The following is a 15991-nucleotide window of genomic DNA, read 5'->3' on the forward strand; positions in this document are numbered from 1 at the left end:
GCAAGGTCATCCTCAGATCACAGACCTGGGTGCCTCCCCTGGTGGCCCCTCCCCGTCCAGCTGGCCCTGAGGCGAGTCACCAACCTGCTCCAGTCCCAGAGCAGCGTCCCTCCGTCCCGCGCACTCCCGTCTACCCTGGTCCTGCTGCATCCACAGGGAGGCCGTGGCTTATGAGGCCCCTTTCCTCCGACGTCACTGCCCGGCCCACCCCCCGCCCACCCCGCGGCTTGCCCCCCTCCCCTGGCCCCCCTCCTCAGCTCTCCACTCTTCCCATCTGCTGCCCAGGACGGCTCTCCAAGCATGGGGGACACAGGTCCCAGTGTAAAAGACCCCATCGCACCGCAGGGCGGGATCCAAGGCACGAAGGGGCCAAACACCTTTATCCCTCACTCCACGAGGTCTGTTCCAAAGAGGCCCACGAGGCGGGCACCTCAGGGACCAAGGTCACACGTGTGCTCCTGGGCACCAAGCTGTGGGTGATGGGCATGGGGATCTCTGGCAGCCTGGAGCAGCCCCCGGACCCCAGGGTCACGCCAGCCTCACAACGCGCCCCAAGACCCGTGACCCCAAACCCAAGCCACTCATGGGTCCCTCTCCAGTGCCCCGTCCCCCAAACCTCCTCCGCACCTGCCCCTTCTCTACAACCCTCCGCAGTCCGTGAGGGCCAGCCTAGCACAGCCCCTCCCCCAGCCCTCCCCACCCACCCGGAAGGCCCCACCCCAACCGACTAGGCTCCCCGCAGGCTGGGCCCAGTAACCAGGGCTTGCGGAGGCGGGGGGGGGGCACCCAGCCTGGGCCCCAAGCACCCAACCCCTACTGGACCCCAGGACTCACCCCCCAGAACCACCCTACCCCAACCTGGACCGGACCGGCCCCCTCCCCCCAGCTGCTCTGAGGCTGCCAGGGTGGCTCTGGCCCCACCCCCCCCACACCCCGCCCCCGCTCTGGGCTCAGCTTCTGGAGGCAGAGGTGCTCTGGGAGAGGTGGGTGCAGCACAGGCCAGTCGACATTTGCTGGAGACTGGGAGAGGCCAAAGGTCGGGGGCTGGATGCTGCTGGAGGGGCAGGGCCCTTCCCAACGCCCCTGGAGGTTCCTGTCCCCCTCTCCGACCCCCAGCCACTGGGCAGGCGCTGCAGGATCCAGCCAGCTCCCGGCCTTGACCCAGGACCCTCAGAGCCCCTCCTGGCCTCCAGTCCTGCCCTGCGGTTGGTGCTCCTGCAGCTGGGAGGGGCCTGAGGACCCGAGGCGAAGGTAGTTCTGAGACCTGCCGTGGCCTGGGAGCCAGCCGCCCATGCCTGCGGCCCCATGGCTGGACGCCGGACGCCGCAGTGCCGCTGGATGCCCTGCACTGGGTGCCGGCGCTTGGTGGGGGTGGGGGTGGGGGGGGGTGGGGAGAGGCAGGCCCTGCAGTCCCGAGTGGAGGCCGGCAGAGGGCGCCTGGCCTGGTGGCCGCAGACACACAAACACTGGCATACACGTGTCTGTCCACGTCCACGGCTCACAGGCGCTCGGAACATGCGTGTGCACACTCACACAGCCCACCAAGGTGCCGCTCTCCACGCTCGTAAGCCAGCGGGTCCTGAGCGCCCTTGGCTAGACTCCGGGCAGCCCCCGACCCATGTGCCCACCCAGGAGTCCCTGCACCTGGCACGTGCTCCACGCCCGAGGCCCGAGGCCGCGCAGCCCACCTAGCAGCGTCGGGGCTCAGCCAGGGCACAAGCTGCCCACGGTCACAGCTCAGAAAGGCAGGACAGAGCCAGGCTGCCCCTGCTGGGCAAGTCCCGTCGGCCTTCTGGAAGCGGCACGGCCGTCACGGCCCTCACTCTAGAGTGCAGGTGGGGACCCCGAACAACGGCCCCACTTCCCCCCGCCCCAGCAGTGGGGAGGTGGCCCCAGGAGTCCCAGCCCTGACCGGTCGAGAAGCCGGCCCTCAGTGCTGAGCAGAGCCTCCCCGGCCCCTTGGGGAGGAGGTGCAGAGAGCAGGACCCCCACTGCCCAGAAAGCCCCGCAGACGGTGCCCAAGAAGCCCTACTCCCCATCTTCCTGCCAGGACTGGCTCAGGGCGTGGAGTCCCAGGAGAGCCACCAGCATCTGGTGTGCCGCAGGCCTGGGCCCGCTGGGCAGGGCCATCTGGCTTGGAGAGATGGTTGGACTGGGTAGCGCAAGTCACCTGCGAAAGCTCTGGAAAAGGAAGCTAAGCTGGGCAAGGGCTGCCTTTAGGCGTCTGCTGGTCAGTCGTGGTGTCTTGGCCAGAAGGTCTGGGGCAAACAGGTGACAGAAGCTGGCCAGGCCTCAGCTGGTGGATTGGCCTGGCCTCCTGGAGCCGGAATCTGGGGAGGACAGCACGCAGTGGCCAGGGGGCCGAGGGCAGGTTCACAGCTGACGGGTATGTTGTCCGGAGAGGCAGAGGCCCCGTGTGTTCAGCATGACCGGGGCTCAGCTGAGAAAAGGATCCAGGACCGCCCTACACGGCGCCCTGGCTTCCCGACCCGCCTCCCCACCCAGACCCGACTGCCTTCACCACGGGGCCCCCCTGCCCATAGCGCTGCTCTGGGACAGGACAGCACAGAACCACCCAGAAGACACAGCTCCAGCCCGGAGCCTCCAGTCGGCCCCGCATGGCGGCCACAGGTGCCCTCGGTCAGGCAGTTTCAGGATGACGCAGGCTGGCTGACCGCCAGCTGGCGGCCCCAAGTCTACCCAGGGCCAGGGGAGCGCCGGACTGCCCTTATAGAACTGCCCTCTCCCCCGGACGAGGGTGCCGCGCAGATGCCTCTGTGTGTGGCAAGGGAGCTGGATTGGATGCTCAGGCCCTCACTAACAACCCAGCCGGGAGGAGAGGGCCTGGCACTATCCAGGCCCAGCAAACAGAACTGTAGAACGGCAGGGGCGCCTGTCCTTTGCCCGTGAGGGGTCTCGGGCCACCCACCTAGTGTCCTGACGTGATGCCTGAGAGCAGAGCACATCTCAGACCAGTCAGCCTCAGGGCCATGCGCATCAGCGCGAGGGGCTCCCGGGCAGAGGGCAACTTACTCCAGCTGAACACGGCCTCCGGGGCAGGGCCTCCTGGACCAGAATCGACAGGAACGAGGTGCCCCCGAAGCCTTCAGGGCCGGGGCAGGACCCCCGAGTCCCGATCCCAACAGCGTGGAAACAAGAGTGTCAAGACAGACCGTACCCCCTCGTCCGGCCCGGCGCTGATCTGAGAGCTGCCTGCAGTGCAGCCCACCAGCCCTGGTGAGGACCCACACCTCACACCTGGCCCTCCTGAGTGCCTCTGCTCTGGGACACTTGGTCTCGGGCTGGCAGACCACGTTTGACCCTGGCTCCCGGGCTGACCTGGGTTTTCTCATCACCCTAAGCCTGATCTCTGACCTCAGATCCGTGTGGCAGACTACTGGTTCAGTGACTGAGACCCTCAGGGTCAGCTAAAGGCAGAGGTGCTGGCCACTGGGCGTCTTCCTTGGGGAGAAGTGTGGGTGGCCGTGCTGCAGACCTGCCACATGAGCCACTGCCATCTGGCTGTCCACACGGGGACGGCCCGTCCCGCGGGGCAGGGAGCAGGGACGTGGCCCACAAATCACACAGGAGGCCTGGGGGAAGCCCGGCTGAATGGCCTGAGGGCCGGCAGAAACAAGTGCGGGGACAGAGGACTGAGCACGGCGTCGTGTCACGTGGTCGTCAGCGCCGGACCCTAAGAACGAGGTGGCCGGCGCACAGCCATCAAAGTCGAGTGGGCTTGGGCGACAGTGAGGTCCAAATCACAGTGCAAGGAGGCTGGAAGAGGGGCTGCGAGGAAGGCCGGGGTACCAGGGCACCGCTGCACGACCCCCCCGAGCTGATGACGGGCTCTAGGGTGACGGCAAGGCCAGGAAGGCGGTGCTCGGGTCGGGCGGACGCTGGCCAGCACTGGTGCAGAGACAGACTGGGGAGCGGAGGGCAGGGGGCAGGTGGCGGCTCTCAAACGCCAGGCAGTTTCTTCCAGAGGAAGAAAGAACGAGAGCGACCGAGAAGTGAAAGTTGCTTCAAGGAGACAGGCCTCAGTCACGGTCACTGGGCAGCCGCGTGCGCCACTGAGGAGGGCGTTTATTACCGAGCGCACTGGGGGTGGTGGCTGGGCGTGGGTGGCCCCCGCAGTAGCAGGGAGCACTTCCTGCGACAGCGCCCGGCCCGGGGCTCCAGGAGAGCCAGGACAGGTAGGCACACGCCCCTGGGGTCCCGGCCGAGGCTGTCCTCCCAAGCGGCCGGCGCTTCCTGGGTGGAAAGGAGCAAGGCAGCGGCGCGGCCGCCGTGCCCTACCAGTCCTGGTTGTCCCAGCCGTCGTCCACGGCGGCCGGCAGTGCCGCCTCCTTGACGGGCCTGGCCCTGGCCCTGCCCTCCACCCCGGCCCCCCAGGCCTCCCGACCACCAATGTCGCCGCCCCCGTTGCTGGACGCAGACGTGGGGCCCGAGCCCCACGCGTCCCAGCCATCCGAGCTCCTCTTGTCGGCTGAGGGGTCTGCACACGTCCAGCTGTTGCTGCCTGGGGACCTGTGGGCCCCAGCAGGGTCGGTGCTCCCGAAGGCCTCCCAGAAGTTCCGGTCGGTAGTGCCTTGGGAGCTGTCCCCGCCGCTGTTCTGACAGCTCCGGCCCTCCGGGGCTCTGGGACAGAGAGCGGTCTCTGAGCGGCTCCCAGAACCAGGAGGTCCAGAAGGTTGCCGTCGTGGCCCTGAGCCGCCTGGTCTTCCCCAGGCTCCTCCCCAGAGAACGGGGGTCAAGGCCAAGTCCAAGCCCCCAGCCAGAGCCCCACCCCCAACCAGGGCACTCAGCCAGTGCCACTCAGGGTCCCAGAGCCGCTGTTCTCGCTCTAGGGCAGAGGAAACCCAGCCTCAGGGCGGCTCCACCACAGAGCTGAGGCCGTGGAACCTGTGGGAGGGACTCAGGCCTCCTGCCACCAGAGCCCACTCTCCACCAGTCCCACCCAAACGCAGGATGTTTTGAAGGAAAATGTAAAGCGCTGGTTTCCTGCAACGATTAAGGGGGAAGAAAACCCAGACCCTTCTCTGCACCGTGGAGTCCCTCAGTCCCTCAAACCACAGTCACACCACTGAGCACAGCGGACAGCACGCAGAGGGGGAAGCGCTGAGGCATCCCGTCCGCGAGCATGGGAAACACGCCCAGGCCTCGGGCACACGGACAGGACAGCACGCGCCACTGCCAGAGCGGCCGCTGCTCTGGGCCTGGCCCGAGACCATCCATCCCCCCACCAGATCCCCAGGGTCCCACCTGGGGTCAGAGAAGGAGAAGGCTGCCCAGTCTGGGCTCGCAGCAGAAAGGCCCGGGCGGGACCCCTGAATGCTCCGGAGTCCTGGGAGGGGGGTCAGAGCCCAGCCGCACCCCCTCTCCCTCAGCCTGTCCCACAGAGGCGAGGCTGAGACTCTCCCTCCCCAGCCCTGCATGGTGGCAGCTCCCACGAGGTCGAAAGCAGGGCTTCAGAGCGAGAGGTCAGGGGGCCGACGTGCCTCTCTGCACCCCCAGGGCTCCAGGGGTTTCTGCACTGTGAGCCCTGAGCCCCTGGGCGAGACACACCTGCCTCCCAGAGACCCCAGGGGAGAATGCCACGGAAGGGGGCCCACTTCGGGAAGGGGGGCCAGTATACCTGTCCAACGGGTCCTCCGCTCTCCCAGAAAAAAAGGTGGTGACGTCCCTCCAGCCCCTGCTACCGACTCCCTGGACCTGGAAGGAGACGTAGGCGCTCAGCCTGGGCTCTGACGCCAAGTGCAGAGTTGAGACCTGGGTGAAGTTTAGGAACATGGCGACACCACGGGGCTCGGGCGGTTCGCCCCGGCGCTGGGGACGGTGGGATGCCCGCTGTGTGGACGCAGAGGCTGTGGCCCCAGGAGCTCAGCGGAGAAGCTCCTGGGTGGGAAGCAGGACAAACGCCAACCCGCCCCTCCCCGCCCCCAGCGGCGCTAAGGCAGAGAAGGCGGCCGCCACCAGCGCACTCACCAGGGGAGGTCGGCAGCAGCAAGACAAGGGCAGAAAGAAAAGAAGCAACAGGTTAGTGGCTGTGACGGGCGCCCGTCAAGCCGTTTCCATATTCCTCAGGCTGTCGGCACCGCAGCGTCTACCTGACCCTCCTCACGTCCTACAGGCCCCTCGGGCCAAGAAGCCACACGGGGCGTGAAGCGCCCAGCCCTTCCTGCTCGCGGTTCCGGGCTCCTTGGAATATGGAGACGACGCTTTCAGCCGAGCCCGCCTGTCAGGCGGGGCTTCCCTACCTTGGCCGCCAACTCAGAGAACCCACTGGACACATCATCAAAAATCTTTCCCTCCTTCACCTGGTGGATCGAAACAGCATCGTCATAGCCGAGGCAGATGCCCCGCTGCCCATTACTGACAAAGGACACCACCGACACCTGTCAGGGGACCTGTCTCCACGCCGCGTCACCCCCTCCCCAGAAGTGAGGGCGAGGAGCAAGCCGACCACACCGCAGCCCGGGCCGGTCTCGCCCGGACCCTCCCCCGCTGGCCTCCCGAGCACGGGCTGGCGCTGGCCGCAAACCGCACGCCCCCTCCCCCGGGAGCTTCTCTCGCCGCCTTGGCCTCCTCCGGGGTGAGGGGCCGGGCACACACACAGCCACGCGGGAGCAGAGTAAAGGCCAGGCCTTGCTGGGCTGGGGGACGAGAGCCATAGGCACAACGCATGCGTGAGGACACGGGGAGTGAGCACGGGAGTCTGAAGCCCGAACAGCGCCTCCCAGCACCACCGCCCCCCGAATGAGGCCCACGGGAGACGCACGCAGCCGAGTACCGGAGTCCCCGCGTTACCTTCTCCTGGGCAGGTTTGAGGACACTCTCGTTCAGACTGTGGCCCAACTCTGATGCCTGTTGGAAGGACAGATGCGATGAGAAAAAGCCGCGTACGTGGCAGCACGTTCACCCCAGGACTGCGAGCCCTGCCCACGGAGGGGAGGCTGCAGACGGCGAGCAGCCCGCCAGCACCCGATGCTCCGCGCTGTCGCAGAGGCTGGAGACCGCTGCCCCTGGCCTACGCACCCTGGGAAGGGGCTCGGACGGCAGCCAGCTCTTGGAAGCCCACCCCATCCGGTGGCCACCATCAGGCTCTGCCCGTCGGAGCCCACAGGATCCATCCCAGGAGAACAGCCCCTGGCATCCCCCCGACACAAACGGGTGGATCCCAAGCCCCACTGCCCTCCAGGGGCCCTGCGGGAGTTCGAACAGAAGGGGATGGAGCTGGGGAGCGAGCCCAGGCCAGCAGCTCAGGTGGGGGGCAGGCAGGACACAGGGGAGGCAACCACGGAGCGGGGCCCTCGCCACTGGCATAGGACTCCCCAGCACCGCTGCAGCAGCAGCCTCAGGATCCGGATCCCGCGCCTCCTGCCTGAGACGCGGATGCCCGAGCACCGTGGATGGGCCACGCGGGAGCGCATCGGGCTGGGGAGCAGCTCTGAGCGTGAAGACAGGGAGCACCGACATGCAGCCGCGGCACAGACACCTCAGAGCGGGGCACGCGCCAGACACGCGGTGGGGGGGGGCGTGCACGAGCATGGACGCGGCCTTACCAGCTCTGGCTGCTGCTTGGAACCCCAGAACTTCACCCAGACAGCATGGGGAGACGGGGGGTGGGGGTGGGAGAGAGAGCGAGGCGGTGGGAGCGGTGTTCGGCAACAACCAGGACACGGTCCCGTGGGCGCCGCACGCTCTCTAGACCCAGCACCTCCCACCTGGGAGCTTTCCAGCACGGTAGGAGCGAGCGGTTAGGGAGTTGAGATGGGGGCTCAAAGAGATCAGCCCTTGGCCCCAGAGGCCCCTTGGACGGCCTGGCACCACGCCGGGACCGCCGGGGCTGCCAGCCAAGGTGTGAGAAAAAGACGAACACCAGGGCCCGAGACGCCGCCCACGAGAAGGGAGGGCGCTAACCAGGGACAGAGGCACGCTGCTGCCGCAGGATGCAGACCCCGGTCCCCTGGGGGGCGCTGGGCCTCCCGTGTGCGGTTGCCCAGACATGGCACAGAGCCTCCTTCCCCACGAGGCCAAGGGCACAGGGGCCTATGGCTGCCCGCCTACCAGGGACGGGGCAGGATCTAAGCCTCCTCCACCTGCTAACCCGCAGGCCCCCAAAGTGACACGTGGACATGTGAGCCTGGGAGGTGAACGCACGCACGGGCAACCCTTGAGAACACGAATGCAGAGGCTTCCTTTGTTACCTTCTGACTTGCCTGGGATCCAAACTTTGTCGCCTGAAAGGAAACACAGAGAGAGGGCTTTCTGGTCAGCCGCCTGACGCTGGCCACCAGGGCTGCACGTCCTTGGGGCCCAGACACCCGTGCTGGTCTCCTGACGGCCGCGAGGCACTGGTGCTCACCCCACAGCAGCTCTAAGGGGCCCTGCAAAGCTGCCCACCACATCCGCTTCCCCTGGAGGAAGGCCGTCAGGGGAGGGGCAGCCAGGATGAGGGAGCAGGGCCGACGCCCACCTCCCTGCTCTGGAATGCAGGGCGCACAGGCCGCCCACGGGCCCACAGGTGGGGCAGGTCCCTCTCCAGCGAGCTCTCCCCCTCGCTGCCGAGCGCGGTCTGGTCACACCTCTCACCTCTGCCCAGCACCCCGGCCGCTCTCATAATAAGCAAAGAGGGAAAGGCCTGGATCCCCACCGCAGCCCCGCACAGCCCCGGAGAGAATCAGCAGAGGCCACGTGGCAGAGCGCTGGTGCCCCAGCGCCAGGCTCCTCCCTGCGCTCTAGCCCTCAGAAACTCCCGTCCTGGCCTCTCCAGGGCCCGTGTGCTCTGGGTCAGCCTGCCAGGCGGCCTCCCGTCCCTGCTCCGGGCGTTCCTGTCCCCGCCACGGCACGGTCTCCTCGCCAGGCCCGTACCCTCGCACACGCCTCTGGCCTGGCCCCTCCCGCCTGGCCTCCACCCAGTCACTGCCAGGAGCCGAGCACGTGCCCACGGCCCAGCTGCCTGTCCTGGCAAAACCCCCAAATCCTGCCTCGCCTCAAGCCCAGGAGCAGGCGAGGGCAAGAGGAAACTCGGGCTGTCCATACCCTGGAGACCCAGCAGCAGAAACTCCAGGCTTTGCTTGGGCCGGGGGAGGGGGAGGCAGGGAAGCCTGGGTCACCCTGACGCCCCGCCGGCACCCGCCTTCTGCAGCCAGCCCAGCCCCTGCAGGCAGCTCCGCTCTGCCTGGTACACCACCAACCGTCACAACAAAGAACGTCCGTGGGGCCTGGGGGATTCGCCAGGGCGAGAGGCTGCTCACCGAAACCCCCTCAGGGCAGATGGCCGTGCGGCCTGAGCCCCGTCAGGACCCCTGGTCCCCCAGAGCCACCGGCCTGCGCGGCCGCGTGACGGCACAGGCTACTTACACCCTCCTTCGCTGCTGAGGCAAACCTGCTTGCTCCAGTGGCGAAGCTGCTCCAGCCCTGAAAGGAAGCGACACACAAGCCACGTGGCGGCTCCACACGTGGCCACCAAGGGGGTGCTCCTCAGACACGCGCCGGCCGCCTCGCACCCACGTCTGTGGGAAGGACACAGCCAGGGCCCCAGAAGCAGCTCCTGGCCCGGCTCCCTGGAGACATGCCTTCCCCCGAAGCGCCCCGCCACCCCTCCAGACAGACCACGGGGCGCTGGGGGCACTGAAAGCTGTCCTCCTTCCTCTAAGTCCAAGGTTGTTTCCCCTAAGCCTCCGAGATAGATGAAAGCAACTTGGAAATAGAAACTCTTCATTTAAATCCCAACTCGGCCTGTTCCACCTGAAGGAGACGCGGAGGGACCCTCGCGAGGAACTGAGAAGACAAGTGCGTGCGGCCTCTTCCCCATGGCGGGGCGGGGTGACACGGAGACACACACACTACAGCCTGGGAGGCGCTTCTGGAGAACGGGCTCCTGCACGGCGGGCCAGGCCGACGGCCCCTTTCTTCCCTGGGGCAGCCCTGGCCCAGAACCCACATGCTTGGGAGACTCTGCCAGGAGCGGGCGGCCAGGCGGGCTCCACTCAGAGGAAACGAGCCTTGCTAAATCTGAGGGACGTGTTTTGTAGCCAAAGTAAACGAACGACAAAACACGCGTGGGATTAAACACCATAAACGGCGCTTTAAGAAGAGACGTCAGTGAAAGAAAGGGAGGGGGGCCTCTGTGAGACGGGCCAGCGCGGGATCCCAGGACGGCCACGTTCCAGGAGGCCCCTGGGGAGCGGGGGACAGCCAGGACGGGCGTCCTCACCAAGTACAGGGACGACATGGCGCTGTTGAGGAAGTCGTCTTCCCTCTTCGGAGGCGGTACCGTGTTCCCAAACCCCACGTAGCGGTTCTCCTGGGCCCTGGCGGGGACACAAGCAACAGCCCTGCTGCTCCCGACAGCTGGGGGTGCAGACGTGCCCAGACCCGGGACGGGCACCCCGGAGGACGTGCGGCTCCCACACCCCAGTGTGGGGTCAGGCTCTCCTGTTGGTGGGACGAGGCCCTCCTGCTGCACCTGCCAGAGGACCTGGCGAGACCCAAAGCGACAGCCAGTCACTGCAGAGAGTGGGACAGGCTCGACCACAGGTCAGGCAGGTTCCAGGAAGGAAGCACGTCCTTTCTGCTCCCCAGCATTGTGAGCCGTGGTTTTCTCTCCACTCAAGCCCCCCACCCGAACCTGGGCTGCCAGGCGGAACCCCAGGAGGCCTGCCGATTCTGCACCCCCTGCGCATGTGGGCAGCAGCCTCCCCCGACCCTCGCAGGGGCCAGGTCTGCCTGGGCCTCCCCCAGCTCCCCAAAGCCCTCCGGAGGCCTTACCCTTGATAGGAGCCAAGGTCATCGTTCAGCCAGTCTTCGAAAGCCTTGTCCGCGGAGGGGGTGGAGTTCTGCAGCTGGCCAGAGGCTCTGCAATGGAGGGTCAGAGGTCAGAGGCCGACCGGGGTGGGCACACGCCCACAGGATCACGGGGTCTCTGGGAGGCGCCGTCACGCCCACCTGCTCACACCTGGCTCCTCCAAAGCGTGGAGCAGAGGGTGGCTCAGGCTTCGGCTCGGCGGCTGAAGCCGGCAAGAAGCAGGGGGAGGTGCTGCAGCCCGGGGTGGGGGGCACAGCAGCTCCACGCCTGCCCGTGCCTGCAGGGAGGCCGCAGGGGTCGAGGCCAAAGCAAGCGCTCGGCAGGAACCTGGAGCCCTTGCGACCGGAGTCTCGCCACACAACGGGGAGGTGGAGGGGAGGGCCGCTGGGCACCCCTGGCGTCAACAGGGAGCTCGCTCTGAGACCAGTCACCCCGAACACCAGCCTCCAACCACGAGAGGACACAGGATGCCCGCCAGGGGGACGGGGCACCCTGGGGACGTGGCAGCCCTCAGTAGGACAGGACACGTAGACAGCAGCCAACTGGGTCCTACAGAGACGCCGCGTGCTGTGGGCACAGAGCTGGCGCTTCTACTTCAGACGCACCTTCCCTGGTTGAATTTCTACTAAAAGTTTGAATTGTAACTTAAAAAGTTGTTTTTCCCACTGACTTTCAGAAACGGCTCACAACTGGAGCTGTTACCACACCAGCACAGGGACCCTGAGCCACAGTTAAGGTCAGAGCCGGGCAAACCCAGCCCAGAGCCCGACCCACAGGCCAGACGAGTAGCTACCGGTGGGCAGAGGACCGCAGCGTCTTGGGCTGAGGTGGGGTCCAGTTCTGGGCGGGCGATGACTCCAGAGACCATTCTCTGCCTTCGGCCAGAGTGGCCACCTGCAGAGGGAGCCAGGGCGTCAGGCAGCGTGGATGCCGCCTACCCCGCACACAGCCCCTTGGGCTCGGCTGCCACGGGCCAGGGCTCTCACAATGGGCAGAGTGAGCAAGCTCTTGGGCCCCCTCTGCACCCCCCGAATGGATGCAGCGCTCCCCAGAGGCTGTGAGGAGGGCTCAGCCCTCCTAATCACAGGCCACCTGCTTCCCCTGGGTGGGGCGAGCTGGGGCCACGCGTCCTGTCTGTGTGTGGACTGCACATGGCCTCCGTGTCGTGTCAGAACCCACAGGAGATCTCAGCCCCTGGAACCACTCCAGCAGCCGATGGCCGGAGCAGCCTGCACACAGCCGGGTGGCCTGTGCTCACCTTGTCCCTGAAGAGGGCGGCGGCCTTGCTGTTGTACTTCTCCTGCAGGGACCAGCAGGGGTCATAGACCTCTTGACACTCCAGGAACTCCCGGAATTTAGCGTTCCCGCCGACCTTCATCTTCTCCAGCTCCACGTCTTTCCACTTGTCCATAGTGACGGACCGGACAAAGCTACACACCAGAGGACCGACCTCGCCACCAGTACCAGCATCCAAGAGCCCACCCCAAACGGTCTGGAATTAGACACGTGCCCCTCCTGTGCCAGGGCGCCGGAGCGGGTAGGAGCTGGCCTGTGGGTGGCCCTCACCTTCCCGTCACCCGCCAGGCGGCAGGCCAGGAGCAGAGGGCACTGACCTGAGGTGCACCCCGAGCCCGCGGTGCTTCCCCGAGCACTCCAGGCAGATCCAGATGCCGTAGGTCACGCTCACCCACTGAGGGTTGAAGGCGCCGCACTCAAAACACACCTGCGAAGAGCGCCCAGGCGACTCACCCGGGGCGGGGCAGGGCCCGGGGACCCCGAAGACCCAATGGGGGGCCCCCAGAGGGGGCAGAGGGAGGCTGGCTGGGAGGCCAACGGTGACAGGGAGGGAGGACTCTGAGAGGACCCCAAAACCTAAGCCAAGTGTCAAGGAAAAGCGGACACTTACGTTGTTTTCATCTTGCACCCTAATTTCCTTAAGAACTTTCCTAGTTCTCGGACTGGCCATGGCGCTATGAAAGAGAAAAGCAAACTTTTCAACTTCCAAATAGGTCACTTCACAAGAAGATCAACTTCTGGTGCAAACACACTACAAAGTATGACTTCAAGAAATTCCGTGAAGCTGCTTGGAAGCTACCGGGGAACAGGGCTACTTACTGCAGGAACCTGCTCTCCACGTGCTAAGAAAAGCCGAGATCAGTCTGGACGCTCCCGGGCCAACCACAGCGTGATTATTAGGGGCAATGCGCAATTACTGGAGGCCACTCATCATGTACCATCAAGACCACACGATTTATAAAAACACCCGTCTTCTGGTGAAGTTCACAGCAAGGGGTGGTCTTCACAAAACGTGCTCAGACTGGCTGTTAAATCTCATTTCCCCTTTTCAGGGCGACACATCAGACTTGGGCTGACAGTATCCGAAGCCAGGGAGCCCCACCTTCTCGGCCCCCGCAGCCCCTCTACCTTCTACCAGTGCAGGGAGGCTCCTGGCCTGGGGCGGAAGCAGTGGCGCCGCCTGACACGGGAAGAAGCTGGCCTCCCAGGGACCATCTGAAGGATGGAGGTGACAGACAGCATGGCCACAGCAGGGCAAGGACAGGGGCCTATGGACCAGCAGACCTGCCACCGCATCTCAGGGGGACACTGCCGGGGAACAGCAGCCACACAGCCTGAGCTGAACAGAAAACCCATTTACTTCTTTATAGATCTCCTAGCTTCGGCAAAGTTCAAGTTCAAGTGGTGGCCCGGTAAGTTTCAGGTGGGAGATGGGGAGGGAGCCCAGCGTGGTGTCGGCAGTAAAGTAACCCCATGGATGCCCAGCCTGACTCTCAGGCTGGCCCTTCCCTCGTGACCAGGACCTGCAGGCTGTCCCTCCAGCTCCCCCGGCAGCATGCATCCTCTCAGGACACACAGGCCGCTTAAGGGACAGAGCCACACACCTGGGCTGCTGGCGGTGTCTCCAGCCTCCGACCCTGCACCCCACTGTCTGTGAGGGACTGCTCCAACCAGCTTCCCTGCCAGTGCTTTAGCGTGAAAGTCCCAGGAGCAGCAGTCACCTTCGGTTACTCCCCAAGGAGACCCTGCCTCTCCCCACACCCAGGCCTCCTGAATCCTGAGCCCCAGGATGCCTAACGCCCACAACGCCCACTTCTGAGCCAGCTGAGGTTAGGAGACAAATGTCTGCTTTCTGTAACTGAGGGAAACAAAGCCAAGGGCTCGCCGGAGGCACCTTTCTGCTCTGTATTTCTCTGTGCTGTGCATGACGGTCTCGAAGGCAAACACCTGAACCCGCAATCCTGCCCAGCACCCAGCACCCGGCCCAATCCATCCAGGCGGGACCCTGTCCTCACGCTAAGCTCCAGTCACCCACAGGGCGAAGGCAGAAATGGGTGGCCCCTGGGAGCTCTTTCCAGAGGACTGTGCCTGCCCAGAGGCTCCCCTTCTGGCCAACAGGACCCAGGCAAACGAAAGTCAGAACTGGGGTGAGCCTGCCCTGAATTTCTAACTGCGTAAAAGAAGGCAGAGAGAGCGTCTGCAAAAGTACAGCAAGGGAAATACGCGAAAACTAAGTGACTTGGCTCGGATTTAAAAGGAACTTTTTTTGGACGTGAGAATCCTTTCCTTCTGTGAAATGCTAACTTTAATACATAAAAAACAAACACTTCCTAACTTTCAAAACTATAGTTTGTCTTGAAATATAATCCAAGAACTCCTGCATTAATGCTTGAAACCAAACCCAGCTCTGTGCAAGCGAACGTGGCCTCAGTAAACGGTGAACCAAATAACACTTCTCGGTTTACAGGAAGAAGCCACTTGTCAGCCGGCAGAACGCTGTTCCTGAAGTTGGGACTTCCTCAATGCCTGAGATGAAAAGGGATGACTTAGGGACACCGCTTGGGGCTGTTACACAGGCAGAAATCCTGCTCATCTTTCCCAGAAACCACCTGAGGCCCCCGAAGCACCTACACCGAAGAACAATCGTTTCTCACTTAAAACACCATCACTTCTGAACTTCTGCAGGGAATGGTCCCAGGAAGGGATGCCAAAGCCAACTTAAACGCTAATTATCCCCCGGGCCATTATCACAGCCCCACCTGGCACAGAAACAGAGGATGGCGGAACCCTTAGGCCTGCACTAAACGACACAATTAACTCTCACGTGGGTGGTCAGCGACGAAGCTGTTGAACAGGGCAGACGAGAAGCACAGTTCTATCTAAACGCACGGGCACTGACAGAGAATTCCAAAGTCCCTTCTTGGTTTCCTCTCCCTCCCCCAAGACGATCACCCACGGCCACCAAGGGTGAGGCTGCCATTTCCGATTAGACCGGCCTCTCCAACACCGAGGGGGAGGACCCTTCCCTCTTAGGAGTGGAAGCTCCTTCAAAGCTCAGACCCGGCCCGACGGGACCCTGTGTCCAAACCAGCTCCTGGTTCCGAAGGAAGGGACGGGGCAGGGCCGGCTCGCCCCACGGAGAGGGTGTTGGTGGGCAGCGGCCCGTGACAGCCTCAGAGGAAAGAAGGCTGGGGGCCGGGGGCGAGCTGCGGGGGCGTGTGGGTCCAAGCGGGGGCGGCCAGAGGAGGGGGGACGGCCGGGGGCCCGTGGACTAGCCCCGGGGTGGCCGGGGGAGGCGCTTCCAGGTCCTGCGGACAGCGGCCTCGGAGCGGGTGGGGGTCGGGCGCAGGCGGCCGCCGGCAGGGGCAGTGGACCAGCCCGAGGGGAGCCGGGGCCTCGGGGCCTCGGCCGCGCGCTTACCGGGCAGAGGGCTCGATCCTGCGCGCCGGGTCGGGCCGGGTCAGGCCAGGGTCAGGGCCGGGGTCCCGGCCGGGGTCGGCCGCGCCGCGAACCGCACCGAAGACGACCGCCGACCACCCACCCCACCGCCACCAGCTTCCGGCTACGTCGCGCCTCGCAACGCCTCACGGGAAGCCGGGGACGGGCCGTTGGGGGCGGGCCTTCCTCCCCGCCTGCTTGGCCGGAAGCGCTGCCTCACCCCGTAGCTATGGGGACGCGTCCTCCTCCGGGCTGCTGTGTCGGAGCTGCTAGTCCAGCGGGGACCGCGGTAGCCTGGGGACCGACAGCCGTGCTCACCAGCGGTGCGCCGTCAGGATCAGACGGGAAACTGATGGCCTGCTCAGATTAGAACGATTCATGGGCGTTTACTCGCAAGGGGGCTGGTTAGGAGGGTATGCGCGGGTTTAGGGCACCGCAGGAATT

The 15991-nt window shown here is 65.2% G+C and overlaps 1 protein-coding gene across 9 annotated transcripts; it reads right to left on the bottom strand.

The window, feature by feature from the left end:
- Positions 1–4050: 4050 nt before the first annotated feature.
- On the bottom strand, positions 4051–15687 carry ARFGAP1 (ADP ribosylation factor GTPase activating protein 1). 9 transcript variants are annotated; one of them, XM_060122898.1, is made up of 14 exons: positions 15530–15687; positions 12720–12783; positions 12427–12536; positions 12072–12243; positions 11607–11707; positions 10777–10863; positions 10223–10319; positions 9367–9423; positions 8211–8243; positions 7566–7595; positions 6811–6867; positions 6261–6320; positions 5639–5709; positions 4051–4641 (listed from the first exon to the last, which is right to left on the bottom strand). In XM_060122898.1, exons 2-14 carry the CDS (start codon positions 12777–12779, stop codon positions 4296–4298), a joined length of 1281 nt encoding a protein of 426 aa, XP_059978881.1. In that variant the 5' UTR covers positions 12780–12783; positions 15530–15687; the 3' UTR covers positions 4051–4295. The 9 variants fall into 9 exon arrangements, with proteins under 9 accessions (XP_059978881.1, XP_059978880.1, XP_059978883.1 ...); XM_060122897.1 differs by having other exon boundaries at positions 5639–5715; XM_060122900.1 differs by lacking the exon at positions 7566–7595 and having other exon boundaries at positions 5639–5715; positions 8223–8243.
- Positions 15688–15991: the final 304 nt, after the last annotated feature.

This window comes from Lagenorhynchus albirostris, chromosome 15 (genome assembly GCF_949774975.1).
Source record: "Lagenorhynchus albirostris chromosome 15, mLagAlb1.1, whole genome shotgun sequence".
NCBI lineage: Eukaryota > Metazoa > Chordata > Mammalia > Artiodactyla > Delphinidae > Lagenorhynchus > Lagenorhynchus albirostris.

Excerpts from the sequence above, each read along its gene's own strand:
- ARFGAP1 (XM_060122897.1), bottom strand. The coding sequence starts at position 12,779 with ATGGCCAGTCCGAGAACTAGGAAAGTTCTTAAGGAAATTAGGGTGCAA. Across the intron at positions 10,320-10,776 it reads GACCTTGGCTCCTATCAAGG|GGCCCAGGAGAACCGCTACG; the intron begins GTAAGGCCTCCG and ends TGTCCCCGCCAG. Across the intron at positions 6,321-6,810 it reads TCAAACCTGCCCAGGAGAAG|GTGAAGGAGGGAAAGATTTT; the intron begins GTAACGCGGGGA and ends TCGATCCACCAG.